This window comes from Vitis vinifera, chromosome 18, assembly GCF_030704535.1.
Source record: "Vitis vinifera cultivar Pinot Noir 40024 chromosome 18, ASM3070453v1".
NCBI lineage: Eukaryota > Viridiplantae > Streptophyta > Magnoliopsida > Vitales > Vitaceae > Vitis > Vitis vinifera.
The window spans coordinates 14,256,844-14,268,980 of NC_081822.1; the positions used below are offsets into that span (position 1 = coordinate 14,256,844).

The following is a 12,137-nucleotide window of genomic DNA, read 5'->3' on the forward strand; positions in this document are numbered from 1 at the left end:
AGTTGCAACAAGCCTTGATGGCAGATGGATCTGAAGGGGAGAAGAAAAAGTTTGAAATTTGGTTGTGGCATCGACGTCTGGGATATGCTTCCTTTGGTTATTTAAAAAAATTGTTTCCTAGTTTGTTTGCAAAGAGTAATATTTCTGGTTTCCGTTGTGATATTTGTGAATTGGCTAAAAACCATCGTGCTTCGTTTCCATTAATTTTGAATAAAAGTCCGTTTCCTTTTATGGTTAAACATTCTGATGTTTGGGGCCCATCCAAAGTCCCAACTTTGAGTGGCTCACATTGGTTTGTTACTTTTATTGATGATTGTACCAGAATGACATGGTTATGCTTGATGAAGACCAAAGATGAAGTGAACTTGTTGTTTCAAAAATTTCATAAAATGATTGAAACTCAGTACAATGCAAAGGTTCGGGTTCTGCGTAGTGATAATGGTGGAGAATATCAAAGTTCTAATCTTCAAAAGTATTTGGAAGGACATGACATCATTCATCAGACTACTTGTTCCAATACACCCCAACAAAATGGAGTCGTTGAACGAAAAAATCGACACTTGTTAGAGGTTGTTCGTGCTTCCTTGATAGCAGCAAAAACACCGATATCTTATTGGGGAGAAGCAATCACATCTGCCGCATACTTGATCAATCGGGTACCTTCTAGCTCAATTAACTTTCAAACACCTCTCCAAGCTCTTACTAATGTCGTAGTTGCCCCAACCATCCCAAATCTACCTCCTCGTGTTTTTGGTTGCATGGCATTTGTGCATCTACACAAGCACCAACGCACCAAGTTAACTTCTCATGCATTGCAATGTGTGTTTGTTGGATATGCATTGCACAAAAAGGGATATCGATGTTACCATCCTTCAACTCGACAAATGTATATTACAATGGATGCGGTGTTTCATGAAGATTCAATGTATTTTTCATCTGAGTCTGAACTTCAGGGGGAGTACCATAAGGAAATTCAGACTCTCGATTATGATTATCATATCTCTGAGGAAGATGAATTTGGACAATCTGAACTAGTGAACCAAGAAGTGGGTGAGTTGGATATGAGTGGTCAACAATTTGTGTCCGAAGATGTCTTCATTGAAATACTAAACCAATCGTCGTCTGTTGAGGGTGTTCTTAATTTGGAACCTGATCCATTCATGAAACGGTTACCACATCGTCATAATAGAGGTATTCCTAAACCCATATATGAACTTGAATTGTCTACTAAAGTCAAATATCCCATGAGCAACTATGTGTCTACCCATCGTTTGTCTGAATCAAATAAGTCATTTGTAAATCAATTATCTACTGTATCTATTCCTAACAGTGTGCAGGAAGCCTTAGCTGATCCAAGGTGGAAAGCAGCCATGAATGAAGAGATGAAATCATTGCAGAAGAATGAAACATGGGAACTCGTAGAATGTCCACCAGAAAAGAAGTCAGTTGGGTGTCGTTGGATCTATACTGTGAAGTACAAGGCAGATGGTAGTATTGAACGATTTAAAGCAAGACTGGTAGCAAAAGGGTACACTCAAACTTATGGAATTGACTACACAGAGACATTTGCACCTGTAGCTAAGATCAACACAATTCGAGTATTATTGTCTTTAGCTGCAAACCTAGATTGGCCATTACAACAATTCGATGTGAAAAATGCCTTTCTGCATGGCGAGTTATCTGAAGAAGTATATATGGATCTTCCACCAGGATGCATGGTGTCAGAAAAGCAATGTCAGAAGGTGTGCAAATTGAAGAAGTCATTGTATGGGTTGAAGCAATCCCCGAGAGCATGGTTTGGAAGGTTCACAAAGTCAATGAGAGCTTTTGGCTATCGTCAAAGTAATTCAGATCACACTTTATTCCTAAAAAAGCAACATGGTAAGATTACGGCACTCATCGTGTATGTGGATGACATGGTAGTTACAGGAAATGATCCTGAAGAAAGAAAAGCTCTGCAAAATTATCTATCTAGAGAATTCGAAATGAAAGATCTAGGTCTTCTGAAATACTTTCTTGGGATTGAAGTTTCTCGATCAAGTAAAGGAATTTTTCTGTCTCAAAGAAAGTATGCCTTAGATCTTTTACAGGAGACTGGAATGTCGGGATGTCAACCTGTTAATACACCGATAGAAGAAGGTCTGAAATTGTGTGTTGAACCTAATCAAGTATCAACCGATAAGGGAAGATACCAGAGACTTGTGGGGAGATTAATGTACTTAGCTCATACAAGATCAGATCTTGCTTATGCATTGAGTGTAGTGAGTCAATACATGCATAATCCTGGAGAGCAACATATGAATGCAGTCATGCGTATTTTGAGGTATTTGAAGAATGCTCCTGGGAAGGGAATTTTGTTCGCTAAAAATGTTGATCATCAGAGTATAGAAGTATATACTGATGCTGATTGGGCCGGTGCAGTGGATGATAGGCGATCTACATCTGGTTACTTTACCTTTGTAGGTGGTAATCTTGTGACATGGAAAAGTAAGAAGCAGAATGTCGTCGCTCGTTCAAGTGCAGAAGCGGAATTTAGAGGTATGACTTTAGGACTTTGTGAGGCATTATGGCTAAGACTCCTCTTACAGGATTTAGGTTACCTATCTAGGTAACCAATCCGATTGTTTTGTGACAATAAAGCCGCATGTGACATTGCTCATAATCCAGTACAACATGATCGTACAAAGCATGTCGAGGTGGATAGATTCTTCATTAAGGAAAAGTTGGATGATAAGATTGTGGAATTGCCTAAGATTCGATCAGAAGATCAATTGGCCGATATCCTTACCAAAGCTGTCTCAAGTCAAGTGTTCTCAAAATTTTTAGACAAGTTGGGCATGTGTGACATCTATGCACCAACTTGAGGGGAAGTGTTGAGATATTAGGAATGCTTTCCTTATATCATTCTTTCCTTATATCATTTAGTGTTGAGATATTTGGAATGTTTAGATATTAGGAAAGTTGAGATATTATGAATATTGAGATATTAGAAATATTGAGATACTAGGAATATTGAGATACTAGGAATATTGAGATATTAGGAAAGTTGAGATATTAGGATATTAGTTGTTATTTCCTTATATCATTCTTTCCCATTCTTAGAATGGTGATTACCCTCTATATATACTCTGTACATGAACGAATGAAAGTATGAATGAAAAAAACTACCATTTATCAATTTGAAGACTTTCTTGGTATGAGCCACGGGAGGGTTCTCCACCTTTGTCGGTAATGTCAATGCTGTTGTTGGAGTTTTAATTTTTTTCCTCATCTTTAGGTGGTTCCGTAGAGTTCTGATCAACAACCTCTTTATTATTCTCTCCTACTCTATCTTTCTCTTCCTTTTCTAGTGTCCTTTTTATCGTCACCATCAACTCTGCATCTACATCTGCATCATTGATTTTCTTTATATTACAACAAAGCTTTTATCAATGATGACCCGACTCTAATCTGATCCTTGCCAGCAATTGACTATTTCAAAACAACAAATAGGCGTTTGTACAACTAAGATTCATCGATCAAAACATAGATTGAGAGGAGATCCATACAACTTTTAAAGCAGAAGCTGAAAAGGTAACAAATATGTCAACCATGGAAGCAAACTCTATTGAAGTGAACAAGTAAAGATGCACTTGATAAAAAGTCATTTTCTAGTCTAGATTTCTGTAAAATGGCACTAGGACCTTCTAGAGAGTATCGGGACACATTGCAGCCAGGGTAAGATGAATTTCGACAATTTTGCTCTAGATTCTTGACGACAGCAGTAGGAGTGGCCTTCAGGTAGGATAAAATGTTGAACGCTGTGGGGCAACTGAGGAACGTAATTTGGTGGGATTTCCACAGCATGTTAATGCCATCTTCATCCTCATGTCCTTCAATTGCTTTGACTACTGTAGTTGCTGTTCGGAAGTCTAGGATGAATCATTCGTAGAGCTTGGTGAGACACCACCATTATGTGACGGGGATATGGCTTTTTGCTCGGAAATCCCCACAGATGGCGCCAAATGTTCTGGTATTTTTTTAATGGTCCTTCCTTATGAGCCGTTTAATCTATTTATAGCTTTGCTAGTCCTTGACACGTGTATATCCTTGGGAGATGTGTGTGGTAACAAAAAAATATTCTCTCTTTGTAACGAGTATTAGCTCTAACTCTCATTTTCTCACTAATACAGCTCCTTGGTTTCGTGAACCTTTTTCCAATACAATATGCTTCTCAGATTTTGAGAGAAGAGGCTTCACAATATTTTTTGATGCCCAAATTCAATATGTATGATGAGAGGAGTAGATGTATACGAAGATTTGAGGTCATCTAAATATAGTGTTGCAACATCTTGCTGGTGGTGGGTGAGGAAACCAAATGTGGTTCTAAAGCCGAAAAACCAATTAAATAGCAGTCAATGCATGACTCCTATATGCTTAATGAATGAAAACCCCTTGTCATTGAGGTGTTTGCAGTCTTATCCTTTGTTTGTTTTAGATACACATAAAAAAATGTTGCTTGATGCTCATCTATCTTCATATGAAATTGAGATGTTATTAACTTTACTCCAAACCAAGACGAAAAGTCCAAACAAAACGAAATGTCTACTAAGGTGAATTGCCTGATTAAAGTGAAATGTTTACCAATGCTAAATGCTTAGTTAAGACAAAATGTTCCACCAAGATGAAATGTCCTATCAAGACGAAATGTTCCATTAAAGCAAAATGATCAAACAAGTGAAATGGCCAATTAAAGCAAAATATTCCACTAAGATGAAATGTCCACCAAGGCGATATGCCTAATCAAGGTGAAATGCCTGCCATTTTCAAAATGTTCATTAATCAAGATGAAATGACTCACCAGGACGAAATCCCTACTTAAGGTCAAAGGCACAACAAAGAATTTGAGGGAGATTGTGTACTTTCAAATTTGAAGTAGACCCATTTAAAGTCAAAAAGCTCAAAGAAAAATCAAATGACCATCATATGCTTCCTATAGTCATGCACGCATTCTGATCATGGTTTTCACCTAAAAACAAAATGTTAAGGCATTATAAAATACTTAAAAGTCACATAAACCATCCTTAGAAAGAATTGTTAATCATGAGTTTTGAGAAACTCTATAAATAAACTAAAAATAAAATATAAGGATTGATTTAGCCCAAAAATGAAGATTCGAGTTCTTAACATAGAAAAAGAGTAAAAGACTTGTATTCCTAATAGCATAAGCTAGACGGTCGTCTATCTAAGAACACAAAAGTCCAATGGGTAGGTTTATCATTGGTCATAGTCCTTATACCAAATGGTATCATAATGTAGGGAACCCTCTCAGGGGCAAGTAGCTTCACTTGTAGCTATCATAAGATAGCAAGCTTAATAATTTTTTTTTTCACCTATAAACTCTTTAGAGATGAGCATATAGGTGATAAAAGGAGAGTAAATAAAGGAACCAAGTTTAGAACTCATGTTTCCATGAACACGAGATGAGGAAGCTCATCTTCTTTAGTTTGAAGCCTTAAAATACGAACTTTAGGATTGATTTTTAAGTGTCAAATGCCATGGAGGAGGCAATTTGTATTGGTACGAACATGAGCATTATGTTTGTTCGTTTCGTTTTGAAAAGAACACAAGCTAAACCTTGAGTTCCCAATGAAAACCAACTTTATGGTTGAATGATGAGACAACATGTGACAAAAAGTAATATTATATAATGATAAATCTATGATAGAAGAGAGACTTGTTTCTAGTCACAACAATTGAAAAACTTAATAATATACTAAAAATTGGTTCGTCTCAATGGCAAAAATAGTAAAGAAATAAATAAAAGAAAGTCCTCAAAATGAAGCCTTGAGTTCTTAAAAACATGAAAATGATGTAAAAAAAAATTAGCTACATTCTCCTGATTACGTGGTGTTATGTAGCAATGCATCCACTAAGGGGCATACAAAAAGAAAACACCTAAAGATAAAAGGCCTGTTTGGAAAGTGTTCTTGAAAACTGTTTTTTGTTTTCTAGAACAGAAAAACACTTAAAACATGTTTGGTAAGGAAGAATGTTTTTGTTCTCCGTGTTTTCCATGTTCTCAAAACCCTATTTTCTGATAACAACTTCAAGTTGTTTTCCCTGTTTTTTGCACCATTTAGAGGAAAAAAAGGTGGTTGTTCTCCGTGTTTTCAAAAGGGTGTTCTCCTTGTTCTCGTGTCTTCCCTTCTCAGGTTGATGTTGCTAGGTCTGAAAACGTGTTAGCCTTAACCCTCTAAAATCAAACCCAATTTGCTAGTTCTGGGAGTAGAGAAAAAGTAATTTAAAGGCTTTCCCATTGAATTTTTCACCCCTCGATTGCAGCTACGATAGCCACGACCACTGCAATCACATGGCCTTTGCTTAGCGATGGCAACAGCGGAGACATCATCATTCACTGGTGCAACACCACCCCCACTGTCGGCATTGACGGAAGCTGCAACCTTTCGTTGGGTTTGTGGCGATGCGATTTCTTGGTTCGTGGGTTTTCGGAAGATCCATCTCTGTTTCTCTCTCTTCTACGCAAAACCCAGCAAACACCACTATTACATCCATTTACCCACCAATTCAAACAGACCAAAAAACAAAATAAATTCAAAATTTTCAACAAGAAAAAATCTCAAACCTTTTCTTCGTCTTCCTCCCGGTCATGTTCCTCTCTTCTTTTACCACCTCTCTTATCAGTCTCTTTGGTAGGAGATCTGAAAGCTCTTGTTTTTCTATGTTTTTTTTTTTTTTTTTTTGTGCTTTCTTAACTGCTTTTTATGTTTCCACAAAGCTGACCTCCACCCAACCACCACACTCCCACCCACCAACCCTTTCTTCTTTCTTAAATTATTGAAATTAATATACTTACACATGGTTACAAAGTCATCATTTGTTTAAGAAAATTATAACTAGTATAAAAATTTCAAAATAGAATATTTTTTTTTAATTTAAATAAATTATGCATATGAAAATTATTTACATATTTATAATATCAAATTAATGGAAGAAAACACTTTATTAATTAAAAAAATAACTTTTAAACATGTTTTTATTTATTCTAATTTTTTTTATTAACTCAACCAAACATGTTTTTTTGTTTTTGAGAACAAAAACTGTTTTTCAAAATTTAGTTTCTAAACACAATTTTTTTTTTAATTCTTTTTTTTGAAAACACAAAAAACTGTTCTAAAAAATTGTTTTCACAATAGTTTTCAAAAACAGCAACCAAACAGACCTAAAGTATTTTTCCAACATGAAAACTCTTCAATTGTTGTGTTTAAAAGTGAGAAAAATGGGGTAAGTGAAGTGTTCATGGAAAACTTGTATATTAGATGATGTGAGCTATTTGAGTTTGAGACTTTAGCATGAGATTCGTCAAGACAAATCTTATCTACAAGCAAATACACAACCCAGATGAATTTTATCTACAAGCAAATGCAAAATATAGTCTACGAAAAACGAAAGAATATTTTTTTGTTGTCAATTTTCCACCACAAACATTACATGTAACATAATAAAACCCTATATAAATAACTGAATACCGAACTATAGTTTTTTCAAAAACAAAACACCCACAACTTTGAATCGATATCTCCCTTGAGTGGCTGAGGCAACCTGAAGTAGAGGGCAACCTTTGATGTCATTTCTCCCGTATCCTAGTTTAGAATTTTCCTTCTTGGCCCCAGTCCTTTTAGGTTGTGCATTTTAGTCTCAAGCATAATATTTGATCCTCCTCCAATGATGCATTTGCTTGCTTTGTGGAACGGGGATTCTAAGCTGGTGGGCTTAGAATAGGCCAACGACTTCAGATCTCCCAATTTTTAAACAAAGCTTGCCGGAAGGCTTCTTTGGCAACACTCTACCCCGGGTTTGGTGCTTGTATTTCGTACCAACAGTGGTGGTGGTCGACCTTGGGTGCGACGTAGTTGGCTAGATTCAGCCTAGCGACCCTGCAATAGCGACTATCCAAGTTCGTTTTCAACTCACAGTTGCTTCATACTGGCGGTGGTGCTCCGTCTACTGTGCCTCCAATTAGACCATAACCGTCTTTATCTGTTCCTTAAGGATGAGGATTACTCCGCTGCTGCCTGTTGTATCACCACCTCTGGCCGTCATGGTCATGAGGGAATAGCTTACTGTTTATCGATTCCCACACATGGTGCCGAATTCCCTACAACACTTCTCTACCTTGTCCCACCTTCATTGCTCTAGTGTGAAACTGCATGCCAACTAGCTTTACTTTCATCCATGAATAGCCTGCAGACAAGATGATGCCATGCAGGAGATCGGGCAGGAACCCCAGTGGAGAGAGCAAAATAGAGGAAGAAAAAAAGAAAAAAAAGAAAAGAAAAAGACAAATTGCATAGATCTACCTCACATTGGCTTTTCAATATCCATGATGCCCAGAAAACTCAATACTTTTCCCCAATGTACCTCTATACAGCTCAAACACCGATTACTATGTGAAACATGAGATGCTCTATTTGCCCATGGATGACAAATAAATTTTAAGGAAACCCAGTTGGAAAGGAGATTGCTGTCGCAAAAGCACAGAGTTCCATAGGGTTCCCTCAGTAATTGGTGGAAAAGTTCCAGTTAATGGGTTCGATATATAAATTACCAGATTAAGACAATAATAATGCAACTGCACATCATGATTCTTCATTATTCTTAGCAGTTACAGCATAGTTAATCTTTGGTTGAAGACCATCATTTTTGACCTAAAAATCATGGTTGCATACCCAAAGACAGGTCCCATGGTTCAGAGTTTGAAAATTGTTCCCTTGGTTGAATGATTTGAGCTAAATCCAATGTTGATTGGATCAAGAAGTTTGAACGAAATACTGAAAATTCAAACATTGTGTCTTTATTTTCATCTTTGGTGTTTTTATTGTCATTATGAAAAATTTCCAACTGAGAAAGCATAGTGCTAGACAAAAGCCTACCCCAGCAATTTCACATCCAGGGAAGCACTAATGGGGATCAACCACAGGTTTTATAAAATGGAAATCTTTCATTTTTTATTTTTTTTGGGTCCAGAGGTAAAGGAGAATACTGTGCAGCTGAAGTGGCGAAAAGGATTGGCACTAACTGCATTTCAAAGGAGTGTTCAAATGGCCCCTTTGAAACCTAAAGTAAACAATTTTGGCGTGTTGACTGGTTTGGGTCGTTTATATTAGACATACACGGCAAATCAAAGTCAAGCTAATCAAAAGGCTCATCTTTTCAATTCATTGAATAGGGAAATAACGACTGTTGAGAAGAAAGAAGAGAGGAAGATATGTACATCTTGGTGTTTTCCTTGCCATTGAGTCAGTCTTCATAACAATATTATCTGATTGTTCCACAAATACGGCCAAAGGATCTGAATAAAACTAGTTCTAAACTCTTCTTTTCCATTTGTTGGACAGTGTGATCAGCCTTCGGTCATTGACGTGGACAAAGTTCTATGCTTCCCAGAAAGTATGTCAATTTCCATTGACTCCAATTCTGGAAATGCAAGAATTTTCCTTCATGAATTGAGGCTTCTGAATTCTGAGATTATTGTTCTATCTTTAAATGATCAGGGGAACAAAGGCATAGGAAGCACAACTATCTGAACATGGTTGTGATTATTCTGTTTCTTCTCTTCATCTCTGAATTCTCTACAACAACAGGACAACTAGGGAATTCAAGCATTACCCTGGGCTCTTCTCTCTCCCCCACTGGCCCCTCGAATTGGTCTTCACATTCTGGTCAGTTTGCCTTTGGATTCTACCAAAAAGGCAAAGGCTACGCTGTTGGCATCTGGTTTAACAGAATTTCACGAAGAACAGTCATATGGACTGCAAATCGGGATGCTGCACCACTCTCCCGAGATGTTCAACTGATTTTCACAAGTGACGGCAAGCTCATCTTGCAACAGAATCAAGGGGAAAGCATATCCATTGTTGACAGAGATCTTCCGCCTGCTTCCTCAGCTTCCATGCTCGATGATGGCAATTTTGTCCTAAAAAATTCAAGCTCCAGTGTCATATGGCAGAGTTTTGATACTCCAACAGACACCATTTTACCAGGGCAGCCTCTTTTGGCGGGGCAAAAGCTGGTCTCAAGCGTTTCTGAGACTAATCACTCGGCTGGAAAATTTCAACTCATTATGCAGAGCGATGGGAACTTGGTTCAATACCCGATAGATGTTGCAAAACCAGAAACTGCTTACTGGAATACTTCCACATTCACTGCTGGAGCGACTGTGAGTCTAAATCTTGATGTCAATGGCAAACTCTACCTGCGGAATGGAACTGGCTTTAATATCATGAATCTGTATGAAGGGAGTCCTTTCTCTACAGGTATCTACCGTTTGACCATAGATGCAGATGGTATATTGCGGTTGTATTCTAGCAGTTCGGATCAGAATGGTGATTGGACAGTGGAGTGGTCACCAACCACAAATAGGTGCGTCCCAAGAGGCTTGTGTGGTCTGAATGGGTACTGTCTTCTTACAAATCAGAACCCTCAATGTGTATGTCTTCCTGGTTTCTATCTCACGAAGCCGGGTCAGAATAACTCCGATTGCGAGAGGAATGTCAGCATGAGCAAGAATGGAGATATAGAGTATAATATCATTGCGTTGGAAGATATTACATGGGAAGACGACCCCTATTCTGTTCTCTCCATGACGAGACAGGCTTGCATAGAGAACTGCTTGAGTGACGGTAACTGCGAAGCCGCACTGTACAAAAACCAGCAGTGCAGAAAACAAACGCTTCCATTAAGATTTGGGAGTCAAGAAGGCGGAGTCACAACCTTATTCAAAGTAGGTAATTTTAGTTCGGTAGGCAAAGAAAGCAGGAAGGAGCTGCGAATAATTGTCATCCTAAGCACAAGCATTTCATTTTTCCTAGCAATCTCCGGTGTTGTTATTTACAGGTACGCATTCAAAAGGGTCTCGAATCAGGGAAATGATAGATGGGCGGAAGATGTCGCTCTACGACCATTCACGTACCATGAGCTTGAAAAAGCAACAAATGGGTTCAGGGATGAAGTGGGGAAAGGAGCTTTTGGAACAGTCTTCAAAGGGGCCATATCAAATGGCAAGACAGTCGCCATCAAGAGACTCGAGAAGATGATGGCAGAAGGCGAATGGGAATTCCAAAATGAGATGAAATCAATTGGGAGAACCCATCACAAGAATCTAGTTCGACTGCTGGGCTACTGCCATGACGGAAGTAATAGGCTTCTTGTCTACGAATACATGACAAATGGATCACTTGCAGATTTCCTCTTCAAGTCCGAAAGAAAGCCAATATGGGAGGAAAGAATTGAAATAGCCCTGAGTGTAGCCAGAGGCATCCTCTATCTGCACGAGGAGTGTGAAACCCAGATCATCCACTGCGACATAAAACCCGAAAACATTCTAATGGACGAGAAAGGGTGCGCAAAAATTGCAGATTTTGGGTTGGCAAAGCTGCTGATGCCCAACCAGACCAGGACCTACACAGGAATAAGAGGAACAAGGGGCTATGTTGCACCAGAATGGCACAGGAACTTGCCTATAACGGTAAAAGCAGATGTCTACAGCTTCGGGATCATGTTGATGGAAATCATTTGCTGTCGAAGGAGCTTAGACATGGATGTTTCGGAGAATGAAGTAGTACTTGTAGACTATGTGTACGACTGCTTCGAGGCAAGAGAGCTGGACAAGCTGGTGCGCGATGAAGAGGTGGATGGGATGAAACTTCAACGGATGGTGAAGGTGGGGCTTTGGTGCATTCAGGACGAGCCATCGGTTCGCCCTCTGATGAAGAAGGTGGTGCTTATGATGGAAGGGACAGTAGACATACCAGCTCCTCCTAGAGCTTCCTTTGCTAGTTCCATGTCTAGAGAGGCTCATAACTAAAATGTAAAAACCTAGATGTACCAATCTCAACGTCTCAGATGTATAAGTTATGCTTATTTTTCAATTATTTCATCTGTTCCACAATGTCTTACACTAATGTGGTATATAAATGGCCAAAACCTTCCTTATCAATTAAACCACTTCAATGTCTTCAAAATTTGTGACGAAAATTTTCAGACCTTCCGATTTTCATCCACATCACTTTTTCTTTAAAATCACATTGGAAAATTTTAGTTATATATATATATATTTTTTAAAAAATTTGTTGTAT

General features: G+C 38.2%; 1 protein-coding gene across 1 annotated transcript; it reads left to right on the plus strand.

The window, feature by feature from the left end:
- Positions 1-6,369: 6,369 nt before the first annotated feature.
- Positions 6,370-11,866, plus strand: LOC100247883 (G-type lectin S-receptor-like serine/threonine-protein kinase LECRK1). The gene is made up of 3 exons (XM_002264238.2): positions 6,370-6,453; positions 9,399-9,450; positions 9,555-11,866. The coding sequence occupies exons 1-3, from the start codon at positions 6,370-6,372 to the stop codon at positions 11,864-11,866; spliced, it is 2,448 nt and encodes an 815-aa protein (XP_002264274.2).
- Positions 11,867-12,137: the final 271 nt, after the last annotated feature.